The following is a 27,215-nucleotide window of genomic DNA, read 5'->3' as shown; positions in this document are numbered from 1 at the left end:
CCGCCGCCATTTGTGAAAGGGGTCTTAAAGGTGTCCAGCTCAAGTATCCCAAATGTGATGATGTTCTCATAACTGCAAATTTATTTTGCACCACCATATAACCAAATGCATCTTTTTGGGCATCTCTGTAGTGTGACGTACCGACATCAGACATTAGGAGAAAATGTTCCTTCTCAAAATCACTCAGTTCAGGGTCCGATATGCCAACAATTTGGCCATTCTCCAAATCCACCTGCTTATACACGGTATTTCTCCTTTTGTGCTCCATTTTGGTTTAGAATGCAGTTCTGTCGGCGAGAGAAAGATTTAATTACAAAAAAAAAAAAAAACACATTCAGCCAACATTTATGAACAAGAGAGGAAAGTGGGATTGTAACGGTGATAGAATCACATGGTACATATGGACAATATGCATAGAAATTAGGTATTAATACAGACATATACAAAAGGGTTCAATCAAAATTGATCAGAGCGAAAGTTAGAAATGGTGGGTCGCAGGTTTCCCAAAATTCATTAGATGGGGCCCCACGTAATGGTGACACGGTGGGGGGGGGGGGGGACGCCCCACATAATGGTGACACGGTGGGGGAGACGCCCCACGTAATGGTGACACGGTGGGGGGGGGGGGGGAGACGCCCCACGTAATGGTGACACGGTGGGGGGACGCCCCACGTAATGGTGACACGGTGGGGGGGGGGGGGGGGAGACGCCCCACGTAATGGTGACACGGGGGGGGGGGAGACGCCCCACGTAATGGTGACAGGGTGGGGGGGGAGACGCCCCACGTAATGGTGACAGGGTGGGGGGGGAGACGCCCCACGTAATGGTGACACGGTGGGGGGGGGGGGAAGACGCCCCACGTAATTGTGACACGGTGGGGGGGGGGGGGGACGACGCCCCACGTAATGGTGACACGGTGGGGGGGGGGGGAAGACGCCCCACGTAATGGTGAGACGGTGGGGGGGGGGGGGGGGGAAGACGCCCCACGTAATGGTGAGACGGTGGGGGGGGGGGGGGGGGGGGAAGACGCCCCACGTAATGGTGAGACGGTGGGGGGGGGGGAAGACGCCCCACGTAATGGTGACACGGTGGGGGGGGGAAGACGCCCCACGTAATGGTGACACGGTGGGGGGGGGAAGACGCCCCACGTAATGGTGACACGGTGGGGGGGAGACGCCCCACGTAATGGTGACGCCCCACGTAATGGTGACACGGTGGGGGGGAGACGCCCCACATAACGGTGACACGGTGGGGGGGGGGAAGACGCCCCACGTAACGGTGACACGGTGGGGGGGGGAAAGACGCCCCACGTAACGGTGACACGGTAGGGGGGGGGGGGGGAAAGACGCCCCACGTAACGGTGACACGGTGGGGGAGACGCCCCACGTAACGGTGACACGGTGGGGGAGACGCCCCACGTAACGGTGACACGGTGGGGGAGACGCCCCACGTAACGGTGACACGGTGGGGGAGACGCCCCACGTAACGGTGACACGGTGGGGGAGACGCCCCACGTAACGGTGACACGGTGGGGGAGACGCCCCACGTAACGGTGACACGGTGGGGGAGACGCCCCACGTAACGGTGACACGGTGGGGGAGACGCCCCACGTAACGGTGACACGGTGGGGGAGACGCCCCACGTAACGGTGACACGGTGGGGGAGACGCCCCACGTAACGGTGACACGGTGGGGGAGACGCCCCACGTAATGGTGACACGGTGGGGGAGACGCCCCACGTAATGGTGACACGGTGGGGGAGACGCCCCACGTAATGGTGACACGGTGGGGGAGACGCCCCACGTAATGGTGACACGGTGGGGGAGACGCCCCACGTAATGGTGACACGGTGGGGGAGACGCCCCACGTAATGGTGACACGGTAGGGGGGGAGACGCCCCACGTAATGGTGACACGGTAGGGGGGGAGACGCCCCACGTAATGGTGACACGGTAGGGGGGGAGACGCCCCACGTAATGGTGACACGGTAGGGGGGGAGACGCCCCACGTAATGGTGACACGGTAGGGGGGGAGACGCCCCACGTAATGGTGACACGGTAGGGGGGGAGACGCCCCACGTAATGGTGACACAGTGGGGGGGGGCCCCACGTAACGGTGACACGGTGGGGGGGGAGACGCCCCACGTAATGGTGACACGGTAGGGGGGGGGAGACGCCCCACGTAATGGTGACACGGTAGGGGGGGGGGGGGGAGACGCCCCACGTAATGGTGACACGGTAGGGGGGGGGAGACGCCCCACGTAATGGTTACACGGTGGGGGGGGGAAGACGCCCCACGTAACGGTGACATGGTGGGGGGGGGGGGGGAGACGCCCCACGTAACGGTGACATGGTGGGGGGGGGGAGACGCCCCACGTAACGGTGACATGGTGGGGGGGGGGGGGGGGAGACGCCCCACGTAACGGTGACATGGTGGGGGGGGGGGGGAGACGCCCCACGTTATGGTGACACGGTGGGGGGGGGGGGGAGACGCCCCACGTAATGGTGACACGGTGGGGGGGGGGGGGAGACGCCCCACGTAATGGTGACGCCCCACGTAATGGTGACACGGTAGGGGGGAGACGCCCCACGTAATGGTGACACGGTGGGGGGGGGGCCCCACGTAACGGTGACACGGTGGGGGGGGGAGACGCCCCACGTAATGGTGACACGGTAGGGGGGGGGGAGACGCCCCACGTAATGGTGACACGGTCGGGGGGGGGGAGACGCCCCACGTAATGGTGACACGGTCGGGGACGCCGCCCCACGTAATGGTGACACGGGGGGGGGGGGGGGGCGCCGCCCCACGTAATGGTGACACGGTGGAGGGGGGGGGGGACGCTGCCCCACGTAATGGTGACACGGTGGGGGGGGGGGACGCCGCCCCACGTAATGGTGACACGGTGGAGGGGGGGGGGACGCTGCCCCACGTAATGGTGACACGGTGGGGGGGGGGACGCTGCCCCACGTAATGGTGACACGGTAGGGGGGGGGATGCCCCACGTAATGGTGACACGGTAGGGGGGGGGGGGGACGCCCCACGTAATGGTGACACGGTGGGGGGGACCTCCCACGTAATGGTGACACGGTGGGGGGGGATGCCCCACGTAATGGTGACACGGTGGGGGGGGGGAACGCCCCACGTAATGGTGACACGGGGGGGGGGGGGGGAACGTCCCACGTAATGGTGACACGGTGGGGGGGGGATGCCCCACGTAATGGTGACACGGGGGGGGGGGGGGGGGGGGGGGAACGCCCCACGTAATGGTGACACGGGGGGGGGGGGAACGCCCCACGTAATGGTGACACGGTGGGGGGGGGGGGGGGGGAGACGCCCCACGTAATGGTGACGCCCCACGTAATGGTGACACGGTGGGGGGGGGCCCACGTAACGGTGACACGGTGGGGGGGAGACGCCCCACGTAATGGTGACACGGTAGGGGGGGGGGGAGACGCCCCACGTAATGGTGACACGGTCGGGGGGGGGGGGAGACGCCCCACGTAATGGTGACACGGTCGGGGGGAGACGCCCCACGTAATGGTGACACGGTGGGGGGGGGCCCCACGTAACGGTGACACGGTGGGGGGGGAGACGCCCCACGTAATGGTGACACGGTAGGGGAGACGCCCCACGTAATGGTGACACGGTGGGGGGGGGGGGACGCCACCCCACGCAATGGTGACACGGTGGGGGGGGGGGGACGCCGCCCCACGTAATGGTGACACGGTGGGGGGGGGGGGGGGACGCCGCCCCACGCAATGGTGACACGGGGGGGGGGGGGGGGGGGGGCGCCGCCCCACGTAATGGTGACACGGTGGGAGGGGGGGGACGCCGCCCCACGTAATGGTGACACGGTGGGGGGGGGGGGACGCCGCCCCACGTAATGGTGACACGGTGGGGGGGGGGGGACGCCGCCCCACGTAATGGTGACACGGTAGGGGGATGCCCCACGTAATGGTGACACGGTAGGGGGGGGGGGGGACCTCCCACGTAATGGTGACACGGTGGGGGGGGACCTCCCACGTAATGGTGACACGGTGGGGGGGGACCTCCCACGTAATGGTGACACGGTGGGGGGGGGGGGGGAACGCCCCACGTAATGGTGACACGGGGGGGGGGGGGAACGCCCACGTAATGGTGACACGGGGGGGGGGGGGGGAACGTCCCACGTAATGGTGACACGGGGGGGGGGATGCCCCACGTAATGGTGACACGGGGGGGGGGGAACGTCCCACGTAATGGTGACACGGGGGGGGGGGGAACGCCCCACGTAATGGTGACACGGTGGGGGGGGGGAACGCCCCACGTAATGGTGACACGGGGGGGGGAACGCCCCACGTAATGGTGACACGGTGGGGGGGGGACGCCCCACATAATGGTGACACAGTGGGGGGGGGAGACGCCCCACGTAATGGTGACGCGGTGTGGGAGAGACGCCCCATGTAATGGTGACACGGTGGGGGGATGCCCCACGTAATGGTGACGCGCGCTCAAAAGTAACGGTGACACGGGGGGCGCGCTCAAAGGTAACAGTGACACGGGGGGCATGCCCCAGAGTAGCGGTGACAGGGGGGGGCGCGCCCCAAAGTACATTATTTTATTCTTCAGGAGAGTGTAAGGTTCCCCTTTAATATAAACTTTGACCTCCCCTCCCCCTATATGGGCCCCCCCGAACTCCAGTGGGGAGAGGTAAACATCCAAATTCCCGACTCTCTGGAATGTAGTGAGAAAATGGGACCCTCCCATATGGTACCCCCACCATATCCCGACCCCCCCTCCTCCTCTCCTTTCCCCCACACTCGTACCTGAGGCGCACACCACACGGGTCCCTTCTTCTTCTCTTCCCTTCTCTCCTCCCGCCGCTGTCCGCCCTCCTCTTCCTCCTCACTTTACCAGCCAGCGAAGTCTTTCCGAGACACGCACCGAGGAAACGCGACGTCACGGCGCACGTCCTGGCACACTGCCAGCACGACAGGATTGTGATTGGGTGTGGACACCGGCTGACGCGACCACGCCAATTTGGAACGCATTGTTTGCGGTTCACGCTGATGACCCTCTGCTGGTTGAGGGCGGTATTGCAAAGGAAGCCGGAAGTGTTATGACGGCTGGCGGTGCTGGAGGTGAGTATGTGCTGGGGGTGGACAGGACTGAGGGCTGTAGGGGCAACTGTGGATAAGTCGGTCATACACTATACAGTCAGGTTGTACCATCTTTGTGCATTGTTTTACACGTTGCATTCAATCAGTATCAAGGCAGGCTCTTGTACCACATCGTTGAAGATAGATCTAAAGTAGATTGTACAATTGTATTGTATAGTGTATGGCCAGCCTTGGGCTCCATGTACACAGGACGCTTTTTACAACCTCTCCTGGACAGTTTAACTTGACAGATAGTAACCGACGTTTAAATAACGTACGTTGGGCCGCGTTTGCATTTAGAAGCGTTTTTTACAATGAAAATAGTCAAAAATGTTTCTCCGTTAACCACTTCCCACTCGGCCTATAGCAGAATTATAGGCGGGCGGTGGTTCAGGGGTACGCATCGCGCCAATCGGCGGTGCAGCGTGTCAATCTGACACACCGCTACACCGATCTCGGGAAAGAGCCTCCGACGCAGTCTCTTTACTAAGGATGAGCTCCGGCGTGTTCGCACAGTCCACGTGCAGAGCCCGCCAGGAAGTCGACACCGCGCTAATCACAGGCAGGGAGATATTTCCCGATCTCTGCAGCCGAGCATCGGGACAATGTCTCCCTGCCTGTGATTAGCGCAGCATGGTGCTGACTTCCTGGCGGGCTCTGCACGTGGACTGTGCGAACACGCCAGAGCTCATCCTTACTCTTTACCACGTGATCAGCCTTGTCCAATCACGGCTGATCACGTTGTAAACAGGAAGAGCCGCTGATCAGCTTTTCCTCACTCGCGTCTAACAGACGCTAGTAGAGGAGAGCCGATCGGCTATTCTCCTGGCGGGGGGGGTCTGCGCTGCTTGTTTATCAGCGCAGACCTCCCCCTCAGATGCTGGCCCAAGATCACCAGGATGCCGCCAGGACCACCAGGGAAATGCCAATCAGTGGCCATCACACTAGAACACCAGGTATGCCACCTTAGACCACCAGGGAAATGCCGATCAGTGCCCATCCCCAATGCCTGCCAGTGGCATCAGTAATGCCCATCAGTCCTGCATAACAGTGCCACCTCATCAGTGCCCATCAGAAAAATAGAAAACTTACTTATTTACAAAATTTTATAACCGAAACAAAAGAAAAATATATTTTTTTTCCAAATTCTCTGTCTTTTTTTATTTGTTTGGCATACAATTTAAACCGCAGAGGTGATCAAATACCACCAAAAGAAAGCTCTGTTTGTGGGAACAAAAAAATAAAAATTCTGTTTGGGTACAGTGTTGCATGACAGCGCAATTGTCACGGAACCATGGACCAGACGTACAACAAGAGATAAGTGAAAATAAGAAGGCTTTATTGAAAATCAAGCTGTAAAGCAAAAGTCCAAACGGATGGTTAAACAGAGTCTTGCGAAGCCAGAGGTCAGGAACCAGAAGGGTAGTCGGACGAAGCCAGGATCAGGAACCAGCAGGGAAGTCAGACGAAGCCAGGATCAGGAACCAGCAGGGAAGTCAGACGAAGCCAGGATCGGAACCAGAAGCAGCAGCAGTCTTAGAAGCATGTGAACACAGGAGGACCAAGCAAGGAACTGAAGCCACAGAGCTCCTATATATGTGAGCCAGGCATCCAGCTCCTGGAGGAGCCGCAGGGTGGGAGGCTACAAGAGTCCCAGAAACCAAGATGGCCGCCAGCACATGTCAAACGAAGAAGACAGGAGAGAGGTAAGACCATGACAGTACCTCCCCCTCAAGGGCCCCTCCTCCGCGGTGCAAAAAACGGTTTCTGAGGGAAACGTGCGTGGAAGGCTCGGAGCAAGGCAGGAGCATGGACATCTGCGGAGGGAACCCAGGAACGCTCCTCTGGACCGTAACCACGCCAGTGGACCAAAAACTGCACCCGACCGCGGACCAGGCGTGAGTCCAGGATATTGCTCACCTCATACTCCTCATGATTGCCCACTTGGACCGGACGAGGCCGAGGAACCGAGGAAGTGAAGCGATTGCACACCAGTGGCTTCAACAGGGAGACATGAAACACGTTGGAGATCCGCATGCCAGGAGGAAGCGCAAGGGCATAGGCTACCGGGTTTACCCTGCGAAGCACTCGGAAGGGACCAACAAAGCGAGGAGCCAGCTTGGGAGTGGGCACTCGAAGGTTGAGGTTGCGAGTGGACAACCATACACGGTCTCCGACCTGGTAGGAAGGAGCAGGCGCTCGTCTGCGATCAGCCTGGAGTTTCTGGCGCTGCGCAGAGACCTCAAGGGACTTCTGGATCTGTACCCAAGAGGCGCGTAGGACGGAAAGGTGATCCTCCACAGCCGGAATATCCTGGGGAGAGAATGCCTCCGGTAACACGGCAGGTTGGAACCCATAATTGGCCATGAAGGGAGACGTCCCAGAGGAAGAGTTCACCGCCGTGTTCCTGGCAAACTCAGCCCAAGGCAGGAGGTCAACCCAATTGTCCTGGTGATCGGAGACATAGCAACGAAGGAATTGCTCCAAGGCCTGATTGGATCGTTCTGCGGCCCCATTGGACTGAGGGTGGTAGGCCGAGGAGAAGGAGAGATGAATCCCCAACTGGGAGCAAAAGGCGCACCAGAACCTGGACACAAACTGACTCCCCCGATCCGACACTATCTCCTTGGGCAAACCGTGCAACCGGAAGACCTCCCAGGCAAAAATCGTGGCCAATTCTTGTGCAGAGGGTAACTTCTTGAGAGGAACACAGTGGCACATTTTGGAAAACCGATCCACAATCATGAGAATGACCGTATGGCCTCGGGATGCAGGGAGATCCACAATGAAATCCATCCCCAGGTGTGACCATGGGCGCTCCCCGGTGGCTATGGGTTGCAGCAGGCCCAACGGAAGGTGCCGAGGGGACTTACTCTGGGCACAAACGGAGCATGCCGCTACATATGCGGCGATGTCGGAACGTAGGGAAGGCCACCAGAACAGACGTGAAACAGCCCAGGACAGCTGATTCTTACCAGGATGCCCCGCGGTCTTGGAGTTATGGTAGGTTCGCAACAACCGAGTGCGCAACTCCTCAGGCACAAAACAACTGCCGTTGGGTCTCCCAGAGGGAGCACCAGATTGAGCCGCCAAAATCTGCTCACCAAGGGGAGAGGTCAAGCTGGTGCGAATTGCGGCCAGGATCTGATTCGGAGGTATGACCGAAGTCGGTATAGATTCCTCCCTGGACAGCTCGGAGTACTGCCGTGATAAGGCATCCGCCCTGACGTTCTTGGAACCGGGTAGGTAGGAGACCACGTAATTAAAACGTGACAAGAACAGAGCCCATCTGGCCTGACGTGGTGTCAATCTCTTGGCCTCAGAAAGGTAGGTCAGATTCTTGTGGTCCGTCAGGATGAGAACCGGAACCACGGAGCCCTCGAGCAAGTGCCTCCACTCTTTGAGAGCCTGCACTATGGCCAATAACTCCCTGTCACCAATCTGATAGTTGCACTCCGCGGGTGACAGTTTCCGGGAGTAAAACCCACAAGGAAGCAGCGGACCCTCTGGTGTTCTACGCTGAGACAGAAGGGCGCCTACTCCCGTCTCAGATGCGTCCACCTCGAGGACAAAGGGCAACCCAGGGTTGGGATGAGACAGAATCGGGGCCGACACAAAGGCGGATTTTAGGGCCTCAAAAGCCCGGATGGCCTCGAGCGGCCAGACCTGGGAATTACTGCCCTTCCTGGTCAGATCCGTGAGAGGCTTGGCCAGCATGGAGAAGTCCCTGATGAACTTCCGATAATAATTGGCGAAGCCCAAAAAGCGCTGCAAGGAACGAAGACCACTGGGCTGAGGCCACTGTAAGACAGCCGAAACCTTCTCAGGGTCCATGGAGAACCCCTCAGCGGAAATGATGTAACCTAAGAAGGTTACCTGGGATCGGTGAAATTCGCATTTCTCAAGCTTACCGAACAGCTTGTTCTCTCGTAACCGTTGCAACACTCGCTTGACATCCAGAATGTGGGCCTCCATGGATTCAGAGTATACCAAGATGTCATCCAAATAGACCACCACACACTGCTGCAACAGGTCACGGAAAACATCGTTGATGAATTCCTGAAAGACTGCGGGCGCATTGCACAACCCAAAGGGCATAACCAAGGATTCATAATGACCGGTCCTGGTGTTAAACGCGGTCTTCCACTCATCGCCCGCCTTGATCCTTACCAGGTTATATGCCGCCCTCAAGTCGAGTTTGGTAAAGACCGTGGCCCCCTTAAGGCGATCGAACAGCTCGGAAATCAAGGGTATCGGGTAAGCGTTCTTGATCGTGATGCGATTAAGGCCCCTGTAATCGATGCAAGGCCTCAACTCACCGCCCTTCTTTTTCACAAAGAAAAATCCAGCCCCTGCCGGGGACGAGGATTTGCGAATGTGACCACGGGACAGCGCCTCCATCACGTACTCCTCCATGGCCTCATTCTCCGCAACCGACAGTGGATAGACCCTGCCGCGAGGAGGAACGGCACCAGGTTGTAACTCTATGGCACAATCGTATGGGCGGTGCGGAGGTAGGGCAACTGCGCGCACCTTATCGAATACATCCCGGTACTCCTCGTATTCAGGAGGCAACAGAGAGTCCGAGGAAGTACACAGCAACTTGACAGGCCCATGGATGCAACTAGCCCCATACTGTGGTGACCATGAGAGGATCTCGGCCGATCTCCAGTCAAAAGTCGGATTATGCTTCTGGAGCCAGGGGTACCCCAAGACCACCGAGTAGTGTAGAGACGAAATAACCTGGAAGCAGACTGACTCTCTGTGAACGGCACCAATGGCTATCCCCACTGGAAGGGTCTCATGAGTCACGTGTGACGGCTGGAGGGGTCTGCCGTCTATCGCCTCTAGAGCCAGCGGGGAACCTCGAGCCTGCAGAGGAATGGAATTGGCGGCAGCGAACTCACTATCAATGAAAAAACCACCAGCACCAGAGTCCACCAACGCCTGGGTCGTCACCGACCCCCCGACCCAGGAGAGGACAACAGTGATCAGTGGTTTATCAACACGGGAAACCGGGGACGAGGAGACTCCACCCAAGATCTGCCCCCGACAGGATCTCAGGTGCGAGCGTTTCCCGGACGGTTCGGACATGCCAACCGAAAATGCCCACCGAGACCACAGTACGTGCATCGGCCCTCGCGTCTCCAGAGTACCCTCTCCCCCTCGGACAGGCGAGCAAACCCCAGCTGCATGGGTTCACCCCCAGACAAGTCAACCCCAGGAGGCGTGGGAGGAGAGGGAGGCACGGGTGGGACAGCAAACGTAGGCGCCAAACTGTTAGGAGGCCTCCGCAGGCTCTCCTTAAAGGAAGGTCTCTCCCTGAGTCTGGTGTCAATCAAAATCAGGAAAGAAATAAGAGCCTCGAGCTCCACTGGTAGGTCCTTAGCTGCAACCTCATCCTTCAAGGCATCCGAGAGACCATGAGAGAAAGCAGCGACCAGAGCCTCATTATTCCAGCCCACCTCTGCTGCCAGGGTACGAAACTCAATGGCGTATTCGGCTACGGATCGTGAACCCTGTCTGACGGACATAAGGAGCTTCGCAGCAGAGGCGGCGCGAGCCGGCACATCGAATACCTTCCGAAGAGAAGCAACAAAACCGGAAAACTCGGCAACCACCGGATTGTTGTTCTCCCATAAAGGGCTGGCCCAGGCCAAGACCTTGTCCGAGAGCAGCGAGATCAAGAAGCCCACCTTTGATCTCTCAGTGGGAAAGGCATGTGGCAGCAACTCGAAATAAATGCCCACTTGGTTAAGGAAACCTCGGCACTGAGTTGGCTCTCCCCCAAATCGCTGTGGAAGGGGGGCAGAACCGGTCATACCCCGAAACACCGCAGGCGCAACAACAGGTGTCGGGGTAGACTCTGGCGCAACAACCGGAGCGGCAGTAGGAGCGGGCCCAGGAGCGACAACCGACCCATCGGCAACGGGAGCGAAATGAGCCCTGCGTTCAAGCAGGGTTTGCAACGCCACGGCGAACTGACCCAACAGGTAATCCTGCTGATCAAGTCTGGCAACCAGCGTGGGTAGCGAGGATGGCCCTGTACCGTCAAAATTCATGGCTTGGTCCTAATGTCACGGAACCATGAACCAGACGTACAACAAGAGATAAGTGAAAATAAGAAGGCTTTATTGAAAATCAAGCTGTAAAGCAAAAGTCCAAACGGATGGTTAAACAGAGTCTTGCGAAGCCAGAGGTCAGGAACCAGAAGGGTAGTCGGACGAAGCCAGGATCAGGAACCAGCAGGGAAGTCAGACGAAGCCAGGATCGGAACCAGAAGCAGCAGCAGTCTTAGAAGTATGTGAACACAGGCGGACCAAGCAAGGAACTGAAGCCACAGAGCTCCTATATATGTGAGCCAGGCATCCAGCTCCTCCCAGTGGGAAGGAGGAGCCGCAGGGTGGGAGGCTACAAGAGTCCCAGAAACCAAGATGGCCGCCAGCACATGTCAAACGAAGGAGACAGGAGAGAGGTAAGACCATGACAGCAATTGTCATTTAAACAACGACAGCTCTGAAAGCTGAAAATTGGCCTGGGCAGGCAGGGAGGAAAGTGCCTGGTATCGAAGTGGTTAAAAACGTCTGTAAACGAAACGCAGCTAAACGCAAGTTACCACATTTACAAGCTGTTACAGGCGTTTGGCGTTTCAAATCCCTCTGAACATCTGTCCTGAACGCATTTTTTTTTCTTTCCAAAAAATGCTTCTAAACTCAACTCCTAGAAACGACTATAAACGACCCTGTGTACATGTACTGATAATATAATAGAGGAGAGTTTAGGGGCAGCTGAAAAAATGCCCAACTGCTCCTAAACATCTGTTTACCAGCAGCAGTGTACATGAGGCCTAAGACCCCTTTCACACTGAAGGCGCTTTTCAGGTGTTTTAGCGCTAAAAATAGCACCTGAAAACTGCCTCCCAAGCCTGAGAGCCTGAGGACTTTCACACGGGGGCGCTGCCCTTGCTGGACGGGAAAAAAAAGTCCTGCAAGCCTCATCTTTAGGGTGGTTTAGGAGCGCTGTATACACCACTCCTCCACCGCCCTTGCCCATTGAAATAAATGGGCAGCACCTGCAAAGCCACAACACGGGCGCTTTCAACTTTTTCCTCGACCTCTAGCTAGAGTTAAAAGCTCCCCACTAGTGTCGCTATATCAGCGGTAAAGCTCCGCTAAAACTAACAGCGCTTTACCACTAACACCGGCAGCGCCCAAGTGTGAAAGGGGTCTTATGTGTTGTGGTAACATTCAGTAAAATTCTGTATTTTATAGCAAATTACATTTTCTCATTTTGAATAGAGTAAGGGGAGGGTTATAACTCTGGTCTGTTTAATTTCTGTCATCCCTGTTCCAGTGTGGAGATTTCCCTTCACTTCCTGCCCCATAGCCAAAACAGGAAGTGAAAATAAAAAAAAGAAGTGTTTACACCCACAGAGGAGGAGCCCGCACTCGTGGGACACACGCTGGGAGTGCCTGTACTGCCCAAGGGGGGTCTCTTGCCCTGAGAGGAGGAGGGGGGGTCTTTTGCCCTGAGAGGAGGAGGAGGGGGGTCTCTTCCCCTGAGAGGAGGAGGGGGGGGGTATCTTGCCCTGAGAGGAGGAGGGGGGGTATCTTGCCCTGAGAGGAGGAGTGGGGTCTCTTGCCCTGAGAGGAGGGGGGGGTCTCTTGCCCTGAGAGGAGGGGGGGGTCTCTTGCCCTGAGAGGAGGGGGGGTCTCTTGCCCTGAGAGGAGGGGGGGTCTCTTGCCCTGAGAGGAGGGGGGAGTCTCTGTACTGAGAGGAGGGGGGGGTGTCTGCACCGAGGGGGTACTATAGTGGGGGGGGTGAACAGTGGGGGGGAGATGTGTATATTACAGTGGGGGGGGGGAAGATGTGTATATTACAGTGGGGGGGGGGTGTATATTACAGTGGGGGAGAATTTTTTTTTTGCCGATCCGTGACTCCTGATTCGAGGAACGATCCGAACCGTGAGTTTTTTTTATCCGTTGCACCCCTACTAAAGATTAATAATACCCTTGCTAGAGGTGTAGGCCATGTATGTACAGTACAGAACAAAAGTTTGGACACACCTTCTCATTCAAAGAGTTTTTTTTATTTTCATGACTATGAAAATTGTAGATTCACACGGAAGGCATCAAAACTATGAAGTAACACATGTGGAATTATACATAACAAAAAAGTGTGAAACAACTGAAAATATATTTCATATTCTAGGTTCTTCAAAGTAGCCACCTTTTGCTTTGATTACTGCTTGGCACACTCTTGGCATTCTCTTGATGAGCTTCAAGAGGTAGTCACCTGGCGCAGCACCCCATCACTCTCCTTCTTGGTCAAAAAGCCCTTACACAGCCTGGAGGTGTGTTTGGGGTCATTGTCCTGTTGAAAAATAAATGATGGTCCAACTAAACGCAAACCGGATGGAATAGCATGCCGCTGCAGGATGCTGTGGTAGCCATGCTGGTTCAGTATGCCTTCAATTTTGATTAAATCCCCAACAGTGTCACCAGCAAAGCACCCCCACACCATCACACCTCCTCCTCCATGCTTCACAGTGGGAACCAGGCATGTAGAGTCCATCCATTCACCTTTTCTGCATCGCACAAAGAACGGGGGTTGGAACCAAAGATCTCAAGTTTGGACTCATCAGACCAAAGCACAGATTTCCACTGGTCTAATGTCCATTCCTTGTGTTCTTTACCCCAAACAAGTCTCTTCTGCTTGTTGCCTTTCTTTAGCAGTGGTTTCCTAGCAGATATTCTACCATGAAGGCCTGATTCACACAGTCTCCTCTTACCAGTTCTAGAGATGTGTCTGCTGCAAAAGGTGGCTACTTTGAAGAACCTAGAATATGAAATATATTTTCAGTTGTTTCACACTTTTTTGTTATGTATAATTCCACATGTGTTAATTCATAGTTTTGATGCCTTCAGTGTGAATCTACAATTTTCATAGTCATGAAAATAAAGAAAACTCTTTGAATGAGAAGGTGTGTCCAAACTTTTGGTCTGTACTGTACCTTCATGAAACCTGACTGGAATACTACCAGGAAGTTGCTAAGTACTTCCAGTACATTCTGTGCCGTTCTGACTAAAGTTGAATAAAGCCCTTGCTATAGGTGTAGGCCATTTACATACCTTATGAAGCCTGACTGGAATACTCCCAGGATGTTGCTAAGTGAGGCCTAGTCATCACTGATTTTTTTTTTGAAAAAGACAACTTGCAAGACAAAGGAATAATGAGCGAGTATGCATAGCGATGTAGCGTGCACGGAGCCGACGTACAGCTACGATGGCTCGCAGGATCGTGCCGAATTGCCGCAGTATAATGACGGTGGCTGGTCGGCAAGTGGTTTATCACCAAATAGTAAATGGCGCAGAACTCCTAATTAACTTTAGTCAATGCGACCCAATAGATCATTTGTTATACCTTGGCACTTTTTGTGACCATTTCCCACAAAATCTTCCTGTTGCAATTTTTCGCTCTGCGTCACTAATATTTTTATCGGGGACCTGTGTGTTTTTTTAACACACCGGAGTATATGTAGAACTTAAAAGCGAAATGGCTATTCAATGTGCAACATTACAAAAAGGAAAATAAACTCAAAAAGGAACATAACAGAGGATAGCATTATCCAAATTGTAAAATAAACAGCGCATCATGTGTCCATGACCAACAGGACCAAGCCTGTGGGCCCAAGCCATAAAGAACGAAGAAAGGGAGGATGAGAAGAAAGAGAACCAGCTAGAAGAGTAGCATGAACAAATGGCATTGAAAAGAGAGAAACATGCGGGACCTGTGTGTTTTAATGTAGTAAAATGCACACTGTCACCACTCCTTTTATCCAGAAGAGGGCCAAGATAAAGCTCTGCGTAGGATCCAAGTCGGAGCATCCACGGGGTTGAGGGATGGCCCCCATGTGACTACACTTATTCTCTGGTGTGTGGCTATTCCAGTAGACAGCAATGCGTAGTGGGAGTTGGGATAGAGCGATACACACACCCACACTGGGTAGTTTCTTAGGGATTTGACAGACAATCATGGTGGCAGGGGTGGACACAAAGAAGATAAGTAACAGCAGTAAAGGGAGCTCTCTATCATGGGAACTGGATACCTTTTTCCAGAACAGGGGTTTCGTCAGATTAGGGGACCCGTCAGAAATTGTAACAGAAGTGACATTCCATCGCCGCCATCTTGCTACACCCCACACTCTTCCACAGTTAGGATACAGTGAGTAGGCAGCAAGTGGACATCTTGTTACACCCACCAGAGTCTTGCATTGCACGCTTCTTTTTAACAGTAAACTCAGCTTATATAGTGAAATTCAGTATTTTGAAATCCGTCAGACTGTTTTGATGTTGAATTGTAAAGCAGCAGTGTTTTGTCAGATTAGAAAACCTGCCGCTGCTTTTGAAATTCAACATCTAAACAGTCAGACGGATTTTTAAAACTGAATTCACTATATAAGCTCAGGTTACTGTTAAAAATAAGTGTGAAATGCAAAACTCCGGTGGGTGTAACAAGATGTCCGCTTGCTGCCTACTCACTGTATCCTTACTGTGGACGAGTGCGGGGTGTAGCAAGATGGCGGCGATGGAACGTCAATTTTGTTACAAGTTCTGACAGGTCGCCTAATCTGACGAAACACCTGTTCTGGAAAAAGTATCCGGTTCCCATGATAGAGAGCTCCCTTCACTGCTGTTACTTATCTTCTTTGTGTTCACCCCTGCCACCATGATTGTCTGTCAACCCGCTGAGAACTACCCAGTGTGGGTACGTGTAGCAAGATGGGGATCCCCGCTGAGCAGGCACACGACGGGTCCATCTCCACTCACTATGCAGGCCGGAGATGGACAGAGTCCCACTCTCCTCTATGGGGACCACCTGTCTGTTTTCCCCTGATCCGATCTGCCAGGCATATGGAAATTAGGACCACCACCTGTCTGGATTTGGCAGACAGAATCAGATCGAATAGCGACAGATGTCAGTTAACATGTCGCCGCTGACATCTGCCACTTGATAGGTGTGAATGAAGCGTCCAAACAGGGGGACCTGATTGGACAGCCCGTGTGAACGGGGGCTAACACATAATGTTACAGAACATTGAAGCTCAAAATGTTGTTTTGACAATGCAGCTGTATATATTGCAATCCATGGGCAGTAGAGGAAACAGCTAAACTAATAGAACTATGACCAGAAATAAAAAATACATTCACTGGCCCAGATTCAAGAAGCACTTGCGCCCGCGCAACCATAGGTTGCGCGGCGCAAGGGCTTACTTGCTCCGGTGTAACGAGTGCTCCTGATTCAGGAACCTCGTTACACCGAATGCAGCCTAGGATGTGACAGACATAAGCCTCCTTATGCCTTCACATCCCAGGCTGCATTCTTGCGTTGGCCGCTAGGGGGCGCGGCCATTGTGATCGGCGTATAGTATGCAAATTGCATACTACCACCGATTCACAAAAGTTGCGCGTGCCCTGCGCACGCAAGGTACGGAGTTTCCGTACGGCCACTTTAGCATAAGGCTGCTCCTGCTAATAGCAGGCGCAGCCAATGCTAAAGTATAGCTGCGCTTCCCGCTCGTGAAATTTAAATTTCATGTTGTTTACGTAAGTGAACCGTGAATGGCGCTGGACGCCATTCACGTTCACTTAGAAGCAAATGACGTCCTTGCGACGTCATTTGCCGCAATGCACGTCGGGAAAGTTTCCCGACGGAGCATGTGCTGTTCGCTCGGCGTGGGAGCGCGCCTAATTTAAATGATTCCCGCCCCCGGCGGGATCATTTACATTAGGCGCCCTTACGCAGGGCTATTTAGCATATCGCCCGCGCAACTGCTCCGTGAATCGTGGGCAAAGCGCAATATTTGCGTGGGCGCAGAGAAAAATTTTTGCTCTTTGCCTACGCAAATATTGCGCGATTCTACCTGAATCTGGGCCACTGTCTACTGTCATCATATTTGAAGAAAAAAAAGTGCAGAAAATAAAATTGTTGCTACATATGTTCTGGTTACAGCGACTCGGAAAGGAATTGGGGTCCTAACTAATTCTCCAGATCTGGGATTTAGGAGCTTAGAAGAAGCCGATTCATCTTTTATATTTTACAAATTTGGGTAATATTTGTGTTCCCTAAAATTAACATTATTGTATTTTTTTACTGAAATTTTGAGCTTGAGATTGGAACTACCACCATTGTGTTTCAGGGACTCTGCTTTCTGAAAATATATAATATTTTGAAAATATATAATCTTTGAGTCTAAAATTTAGGGTTGAAGCATTGTGCAAAATAAACCAAAAAAAACCCCTGGCAGCAAAAGGGTTAAAGATAAACTCTGGGAGAAAAAATAATTTGCTATGTAAAAGTACTGTCAAACATTTGTAAAATGGCTGATTGTGAGGTTACTTCTTTTTGTATTTATATTCCATGTGTGCAGGTCCTCTGTGCCTCTCCCAGGATGTCTAGATGTTGAATCATCCCTGGAGCTCCCTTGTGATTTGTTCGATACATTCCATCCCTCAAGCTAGGATATAAAGAAGACTAATTCATAAGGTAACCCAATAAGAACACATATACCAAAAGCACATTTATTTTATATATATATATATATATATATATATATATATATATATATATATATATATTAGGGCTGTTACTGATCAAAATGTTTCTGTTCGATTAATAGTTTTTTTTTTTATCGATTAATCGACTAATTTCGATTAATTATAACGCACATACAGATCCAACTACTTTTAGCTGATCTCCTTGCAGGCTGACTCCCAGTACAGCTACCAACCACTGGAAAAATGGATAGCAGGATACAAAAAACACACAAAGGCAGCGCTCGATGGGAATAGCATTAAAACTTTTATAGTCTTCAAGTAGGTAACAAAATAAATATTGCACTGGAGATAAAGTCGATGTAGCTACATAAACTGTAAAAATGGTGCGAGTAATACCAAATGGTACCAAAAGCAGTCATAAAAACATGTAGCTAAGTATGATACTGGTATAAAAATGTGTACAACGATACCACTGCTGAATCCAGATGAGGAGAGGTTAACATTAGTCCGTCGGCATGTAGATGTCACATGAAGGGAACTATCACAACTCCCAGTGGATGGCTGTAGAATCCCAGGTTGATAGAGGGAAGTGATAGAGGGAAGTGTAACAGCCCTTGCGTGTGGCAGATAGTAAGATCCCGCCTGCATGCAGATATGAAGGCACAGCAAAGGAGCCCTTCAGATGGACACGGCAACCCCCGCCGTTGTCCGTGACGTTACTGGATCTCCGACAGAACTCTCTGAAGGCCCAGAAGCCAGCGGAGAGGTGAGTACCAATCAAAAGAATTTTAATCGATCAAAAAAATTAAAGATTAATCGATTAATTAAAAGTTCATTTGCACAGCCTTAATATATACATATATATATATATATATATATATATATATATATATATATATATATTATACAGGATTTATATAGCGCTAACAGTTTGCGCAGCGCTTAACAACATGGGGGCATCAGAGGTTTTACTGTATATGCATTAGAGCTTTATAACATTTTCCCACACTGTATCTTTACATTGTATAGTATTGTCAATGGCCTTACTTACCTTGCATACGGTTTGTTGGATAGAATAAAAAAAAGAGGAACAAAACTTACTCAAATCCGCACTCTCAGGGTGGTTGGAGGAATCCTCCCCGCTGAGCTATTATATTCTGACATTCTAACCTGGCTATCAGAATAGACTGATCAGCATTGCAGGCTACAGCCCGCAGTACTGATCTAACAGGGAAAATCCGACAGGGCGATTGTACAGAAATCCATCGGTAGATTGACTTCTGTACAACCTCGTTAAAGAGATAATGGAGACAGAAACCACAATGCGTGGCACCACATCCAATTATGTAAACAGAATAAAGAAGAAATTGAAAAGCGGACTTTTAAGGCTGCCACTATAATCCCAGTAGGGAAGGAAAAGTACTCAAGGGTAAATTTAAAATATCAAAATTTATTAAATATCATTATAAAAACATGTAGCAAAGGTGAATACATGGGTATGCCATAGTATGTACATTCTCCCATATAAGACTGATATGACTGGACAAAGAAACCTGTACGGGTGGCCTTAGGAATATTGAATATGCTGTCATAACAGTAATCTTCTATCTAACGGCCAGCTGACAGGATCACAACGCCAGCACCAATGGATCACTACGCGTTTCGCTGTTGGCTTCCTCAGGAGATCCTGTTGGTACTGGGAGGTACATTGAAATGAATACACAAGCTTGCAGATATTTATACATCATGTGCATACATATTCACTTATTACATGATGAAAATACAGATCAAACATTATAGTAGATTTAATTTCAAAAGTCATTCTAGGCAAAATTATATATTTTTGAAATACATCCCGTGATGAAAACACTTGGGAGGTATGGGACATCCAAATCACCATGAGGTAGAGATGGAAAAAAGGGGGGGAAGGGAAGATAAAAGAGCTTGCCTGACCGGCTCTGATGGGGAATGGAAGAAGGTACCAAACAGCTCAATGAAGAGCCTCATTCATGTGTGGCAGCCTGCCAAGAAATAATTTAAAGTTGACTTTAAAGAGGAAGTAAACCCTAATGGGTTTTAGTCCCTTTTTCCCCCTGCAAATTAAAAGCATAATAGGCTAGTATGCATTGCATACTTGCCCATTATGTTGCACTTACCTGCAAACGAAGCCCCCCCGATGTCCCCGCTGGTGGCTGCGTCCATCTTTACTCCTCTTCCTCTTTTTCCACGACGTGCTGAAAAAAAAGAAATTCAATGCTTCCAAGCATGCGTCGACTTGATTCTGAGCATGCGTGGATTTTTAACCAATGGTCGTGCCTACTAACGATCGGTTTTGACCTATCGGTTAGGAATCCATAGGTTAATTTTAAAGCAAGTTGGCTTTTTTTTAACCTATAGATAAATAACCTATGGGGCCCACACACGATCGGTTTTGACCGATGTCAGACCGTTGTCCTCTGGTTAACCTATCGTGTGTACGAGGCCTTAGCGTTTATAACCACTTTAAAGTGGTTGTAAACCTTTATAGATCACTTTATGCTACAGGTATGCCTATAATAAGGCTTACCTGTAGCTACCCAGGATATCTCCTAAACCTACACGGTTTAGGATATATCCCCTGTCCTCTGCATGTGCCGATGTCATTGGCACATGCGCACTGGGAAAAACTGTGCAGTTGCTTCAGTCTGTGTGCCATTACCGGTGGCTCCCGTGAACATGCGCAGGAGTGACGTCATCGCGGCTCCGGCCAATCACAGCAACGGAGCCACGATATCCAGTAGTAACCCCCGGGAGCGATGCCGGACGCCATAGCGCTGTACGAGGTTGGCTGCAGGGGCCTCGATCTAAGGTAAGTAATTCATAATGAGCTAGTATGCTATGCATACTAGCTCATTATGCCTTTGTCATTTTTTTTTTTTACACTAAGGCTTTACAACCACTGCTACCAATGTGACAGCCGTGCGGGTGCTTGTCCTTGAATGCAGACGGTGTGCGTCTGGGGACACCCACCCACATGGATGCCAAATTGGGAGCAACGGCTGTGCCAGTGCTGCCGCTGCAACCCAGTTGACATGCATGGGACAGCCTGTACAGAGATGAATGACCTGTGCATCTCTATTTGGGCAAATATGGCCCTTGCATGAGAGTACACTTAAGCATGTCCTTGAGAATGAGGCCTTAGGCTATGTTTTTGTGCATAGGAAACAAATTTGTGCATTTTTCTGATATGCACAGATACTTAGGTAGATTCATTAAGAGTTAGGCCGGCTTATCAGCCGACCTAACTCAGAATCTTTGCCGACTTATGTTTTTAAGCGTATGCCCAAACAGAGATGCACTTAAACATATCTAAGTTACGATGGCTTGCGCCGTCCTATCTTAGATTGCAATATTTCTGATGGCCGCTAGGTGGCGCTTCCATTGCGGTCGGTGTAGAATATGTAAATGAGTAGATACCCCGATTCACGAACGTACGCCCGGCCGACGCAGTACTTTTACGCCGTTTACGTTAGAGTTAGGCCGCCTAAAGTTAGAGCTTAGCCCTACATGGAATAGTAATGTTAAGTATGGCCGCCGTTCCCGCGTCGCAATTCGAAATTTTTATGTCGTTTGCGTAAGTCGTCCGTGAATCGGGATTTACGTTGTTTACGTCCACGTCAAAATCAATAGGCCTGTGCGGCGTACTTAGCCGCAATGCACACTGGGAAATGTAGGCGCCCGGCGCATGCGCAGTAAAAAAGAACGTCAAAAACGTAAGGTCAAGCCTTATTAACATAAAACACGCCCCCCTTACACACATTTGAATTCGGCGCCCTTACGCCCGCCCGCTTTAGGCTATGCCGCCGTAACATAGCAGGCAAGTACATTGTGAATCATGTACTTGCCTCGCTAACTTACGGCGGCGTAGCTTAAATGCCTTAAGCTACGCCGCCGTAAAGTTGCGGCAACGTACCTGAATCTAGGTAAAAGTTCTGCCATTTTGCAGACACACGGCAGTGACATTAATTCTTATTGGCACCCCTACGCATCTGCTAACGTGCGCTTTTTTGGGCATGCCAAAACGTATAATGCAGCAGTGCAATTTTACAAAAGTCAGGGGCTTTTGTGCGTTACTCGCACTTAGGGCAGTCGTCAGAAATAAAAGAGCTGCCCTACATCGAATGCTTCTTCGCACCTGCATGGTGTGAACGGTGTCCAAATATGTAGGTCTTTGCCTTTAATAAATGTTTCAATAGTCATTTTTAAGCTTTCAAGCATTTAATCAGTGGATGTGAAATTTAGAAAAATTAGAAAAAACATGTTTGTTGATTTGAGATGGAAACTGTCAGTCAGAGCAGAGAAAGGGCGGACATCATATTTTTACAGTTTGGAGATCCCGTTCTCCAATTCCAATTTGCATTTGAAAAGACACTGATTGCAAACGGTCATCACTTTTAGGTGTTAACCATATCAGTGATTAGCATCTCACTGTTTGCTATCTGTATACATTCCTGGACTGCATAGCCCAGGCAGGGACATTAGGGATCGTTCATTACTATGTATTTTCAGTAAAGCGTGTCACTGCATGTATTTCAACACTTATGCCGTGTGCACACGATCATAAAAAACGATCGTCTGTGTGGAATTTTATCTGAAAACAATCCACGCAAGCTCAGAATCAAGTCGACGCATGCTCGGAAGCATTGAACTTCATTTTTCTCAGCACGTCTTAGGCCCCGTACACACGACCAAACATGTATGCTGAAACTGGTCCGCGGACCAGTTTCAGCATACATGTTTGGTCGTGTGTAGGCGCGAGCGGGCCGAATTCCAGCAAACATTTGCCCGCCGGGCCTTTTCCCAGCGGGCAAATATTCGTGGACGTGTTTTAAAACCGTCCGCTGGAATCCTGCCCGCTCGGACATGTACGGTCGTCAGTATGGCAGGCCCGCCCGCGTCATCGCCGCGTCATCGTCGCGGCGACGACGCGGACACGCCCCGCGTATTGTTTACGCGTGGACTTCTGTACGATGGTGTGTACAACCATCGTACAGAAGCCCTCTGGCAGGCATGTACGGTGAAAACGGTCCGACGGACCGCTTTCATCGTACATGTTTGGTCGTGAGTACCCGGCCTTAGTGTTTTACGTCCAGGGGTCAAGTCCAGGGGAAAAAAGTGTGGGAACTCCCACCCAAGATCCACTCCCCCACCAAAAAAAAAAAAAAAAAAGATACGCTCATATGCATATTTACTAAACCGCCGCTTGTTTGTTTTTGTTTTTTGATCCACTGTACCTTAGTAATCCTTTATGTTACTGGGCGCTTCCTGTATATGGATTCATCGGGTAGTGTGCGGGTATTCCGTCACTTCCTCGATGCCGCAATGTCTCCTGGGAGCTTTTGTCATTGTTCCCAGGAGACATTGCGGAGGTCTGCCGCGAGTTATCGTGGGATTTAGAAAGAACTTTAACCGCTTCCCGACCGCCGCATGTACATTTACGTTGGCAGAATGGCACGTACAGGCACATTCTTGTACCTGTACGTCCCTGCCTTTCCGCGGGTCGGGGGTCCGATCGGGACCCCCCCCCCCCCCCCGCTACATGCGGCGGTCGGATTCTCTCGGGGAGCGATCCGGGACAACAGCGCGGCTATTCGTTTATAGCCGCTCCGTCGCGATCACTCCCCGGAGCTGAAGAACGGGGAGAGCCGTATGTAAACACGGCTTCCCCGTGCTTAACTGTGGCGGCGCATCGATCGAGTGATCCCTTTTATAGGGAGACTCGATCGATGACGTCAGTCCTACAGCCACACCCCCCTGCAGTTGTAAACACACACTAGGTGAACACTAAATCCTACAGCGCCACCTGTGGTTAACTCCCAAACTGCAACTGTAATTTTCACAATAAACAATGCAATTTAAATGCATTTTTTGCTGTGAAAATGACAATTGTCCCAAAAATGTGTCAAAATTGTCCGAAGTGTCCGCCATAATGTCGCAGTCACGAAAAAAAACGCTGATCGCCGCCATTAGTAGTAAAAAAATAAATAAATAATAAAAATGCAATAAAACTATCCCCTATTTTGTAAACGCTATAAATTTTGTGCAAACCAACCGATAAACGATCATTGCGATTTTTTTTTTACCAAAAATAAGTAGAAGAATACGTATCGGCCTAAACTGAGGAAAAAAAAATGTTATATATGTTTTTGGGGGATATTTATTATAGCAAAAAGTAAAAAATATTGCATTTTTTTCAAAATTGTCGCTCTATTTTTGTTTATAGCGCAAAAAAAAAAAAACGCAGAGGTGATCAAATACCACCAAAAGAAAGCTCTATTTGTGGGGAAAAAAGGACGCCAATTTTGTTTGGGAGCCACGTCGCACGACCGCGCAATTGTCTGTTAAAGCGACGCAGTGCCGAATTGTAAAAACCCCTTGGGTCATTTAGCAGCACATTGGTCCGGTCCTTAAGTGGTTAAGCAAGTTCTATCCAAATCCCGCGATAACTCGCGGCAGACCTCCGCAATGTCTCCTGGGAACAATGACAAAAGCTCCCAGGAGACATTGTGGCATCGAGGACGGAATACCCGATTAATCCATATACAGGAATCGGCCAGTAACATAAAGGATTACTAAGGTTCGCCTGCCCCTGACAGTGACTCGAGCTGGGCATCTCTCGGCATTGGCTCGGCTGCTCTAGTCCTGCAAAGGGAACTGCGTTCTTGCTGTGAAAAAAGTGCAGGGACTCCGTTCCCACGCGTTCCCGCAAGACTTGAGCCCTGGTTATGTCACCGCGTTTTGGACGGTCGGAATTTAGTCTGATAGTGTGTATGCAAGACTGATGAAAGTCAGCTTCATCGGATTTCCAATAAAAAAATCCATCGGTTTTTAGACCATCGGAATTTCGATCGTGTGTACAGGGCTTTACAGTGTGCCATTTTGTTTTAAAGCACAATTTTAGGCCTAATTCACATGGACATTCTGATCCAGACACCCATGAGAAGGATTGTCTTCACCCGCTCAGGTAGCACAGGTGTTACATATATAGAAAGATGATCCGCACACCAAGAGTTGCTCTTTAAAAAAAAAATCTTCATCTTTATTCAGAAACCACAGTCCACAGGTAAAAAATAGTTGACGTGTTTCAACCTATGAGGCCTTAGTCATAACTGTTAGCTAGTTATGACTAATGCCGCATACACACGATCATTTTTTGGCATGAAAAAAACTTTGTTTTAAAAACATGTCATTTAAAATGATCGTGTGTGGGCTTCACATAATTTTTCGGGTTCTGAAAAACGAAAAAAAAAAATTCGAACATGCTGCCTTTTTTTAACGACGTTTTAAATAATGTCGTTTTTCAGGTTGTAAAAAATTATCGTGTGTGGGCTAAAACGACGTGAAAAACCCGCGCATGCTCAGAAGCAAGTTATGAGACGGGAGCGCTCGTTCTGGTAAAACTACCATTCGTAATGGAGATAGCACATTCATCACTCTGTAACAGACAGAAAAGCGTAAATCGTCTTTTACTAACATGGAATCAGCTAAAGCAGCCCCAAGGGTGGCGTCATCCGCATGGAACTTTATAGTGCCGTCGTACGTGTTGTACGTCACCACGCTTTTTTTTTAAACAATGGTGTGTGGGCAACGTCGTTTTAATGATGAAGTTGGAAAAAACGTTTTTTCTACATGCTGAAAAATGATCGTGTGTACGCGGCATAAGGCCTCATGGGCTGAAGCGCGTCAACTATTTTTTATTTGTGGTTGTGGACTGTGGTTTTTGAATAAAGATGAAGATTCTTTTAAAGAGCAACTCTTGGTGTGCAGATCCTCTTTCTATATATGTACTATATATATATATATATGTGAAACGGCTGTGGATCGGGCACCCAGGAGCTCTTTTCATTGGTGTGCTGTATGGGTAGCATATTGTATTAGCGCAGGTGTTTCTTACATCTTACATCTGATGCATAGATCAGTTCCTAGTCTGTCTGCGTTCTGATCTGTGCATCAGATCCACACAGATGTTCCCTGGGATGTGCTTGGAGATCCATGCAGGTCTGTGCAGCTGGCCTCCTGTCATTGATTTCAACAGGCTGCATGGGACACCTGTGCATCCCACACAGGTGAAGACAGCCCTTCTCATAGGAGAACAGATTGGCACACCCATTTAAATGAGGCCTTAAAGCGAGGTGCATTTTACCAGCCTGAAGTGTATGTGCATTAACCTCTCAGTGATTACCGTATTTATCAGGGGTATACCGCGCGCCGGCGTATAACGCGCACCCCAAACCTAGAAAGGTAGTTTAAGGAAAAAAATAAAAACTAAAATTTTTGCCCTGCGTCCATCGGCGGCCTTGTCCGGCGTCCATCTGCGGCCTTACGTGGGGTTTGTCCAGCCTTGTGGGTGTCCGTCTGCGGCTTCCTTGCGCGGGGTCCGTCGAGCCCTGTGGGTTTCCGTCTGTGGCTTTGGAGGTGTCCGTCTGCGGCTTTGGAGGTGTCCGTCTGCGGCTTCCTCGCGGGGTCCGTCCAGCGTTGTGAGTGTCCGCTTTTGGATTTGGCGCCTTTGCCGAGAGGAGTTGGATTTCCTGTGTGTTCGGCTCCTCTCGGCTTCTCTTGGCTCCTCTCGCGTGGCTGCGGGCAGAGCCGAGCCTAGCCGAGTGCGCAGTACACTCGGCTCGGCCTTAGGCTGCGGCTTGTCTCGGCTCCTCTCGCGTGGATGCGGGCTGAGCCGAGCCTAGCCAAGTGCGCAGTACACTCGGCTCGGTCTATTTCGGCGGCGCCCGGGAACAGCAGTATCGGCGTATATCACGCACCCACGATTTTCCCCTGATTTTAAGGGGGGAAAAGTGTGCGGTATACGCTGATAAATACGGTAGCTGCCACAGAAGATGTGTTAATCCCTTAGGGCCAGATTCACAAAAGGGATACGACGGCGTATCTGCTGATACGCCGTCGTATCCCTGTTTCTATCTATGCGACTGATTCATAGAATCAGTTACGCATAGATATCCCTAAGATCCGGCAGGTGTAATAGTTTTACACTGTCGGATCTTAGGATGCAGTACCGCGGCCGCCGCTGGGGGGAGTTCACGTCGTAAACCAGCGTCGGGTATGCAAATTAGCAGTTACGGCGATCCACGAAACTTTTTCCCGTCGTTACGTCGCCGCAAGTGTTAGTTTGCCGTCGCAAAGATAGGGCACCTTTTACAAAGTGTAAACTTACTACACCATGTAAAAGTATACCCGTCTTTCCCGCGTCGCTTTTGAATTTTTTTTTTATTTTTATTTTTCCCGGCGCAAGTCTTTTTTACCTGGGTCTTTTGCGACGGGAGCATGCGCAGTACGTCCGGCGCGGGAGCGCGCCTAATTTAAATGGGACTCGCCCCATTCGATTGGGCCTGCCTTGCGCCGGACGTTTTTACGATACACCGCCGCAAATTTCCAGGTAAGTGCTTTGTGGATCGGGCACTAACTTGGAAAAATTGCGGCGGTGTAACGTAAACCAGTTACGTTACGCTGCGCCCGGCCTACGTGAATCTG

General features: G+C 51.1%; 2 protein-coding genes across 3 annotated transcripts in view; one reads left to right on the top strand and one right to left on the bottom strand.

Moving 5' to 3' along the window:
- The window catches only part of TTC3 (tetratricopeptide repeat domain 3), a 181,810-nt gene extending 176,889 nt beyond the window's left edge, over positions 1–4,921 (bottom strand). Inside the window, exons 1-2 of the mRNA XM_040338963.1 lie at positions 4,804–4,921; positions 142–287 (exon numbers count right to left, since the gene is read on the bottom strand). Coding sequence (XP_040194897.1) covers positions 142–268 — 127 coding nt within the window. The 5' untranslated portion in view covers positions 269–287; positions 4,804–4,921. The remainder of the gene's footprint in view (positions 1–141; positions 288–4,803) is intronic.
- Positions 4,922–5,020: 99 nt separating this feature from the next.
- The window catches only part of LOC120927944 (phosphatidylinositol glycan anchor biosynthesis class P), a 68,132-nt gene continuing 45,937 nt past the window's right edge, over positions 5,021–27,215 (top strand). For both annotated transcript variants that reach the window (XM_040338964.1, XM_040338965.1), the window contains exons 1-2: positions 5,021–5,118; positions 17,567–17,682. The gene's annotated coding sequence lies outside the window, so the exon portion shown is untranslated. The remainder of the gene's footprint in view (positions 5,119–17,566; positions 17,683–27,215) is intronic.

The sequence above is a fragment of the Rana temporaria genome, chromosome 2 (genome assembly GCF_905171775.1).
Source record: "Rana temporaria chromosome 2, aRanTem1.1, whole genome shotgun sequence".
NCBI lineage: Eukaryota > Metazoa > Chordata > Amphibia > Anura > Ranidae > Rana > Rana temporaria.
This window is presented reverse-complemented; position numbering and strand designations above follow the sequence as displayed.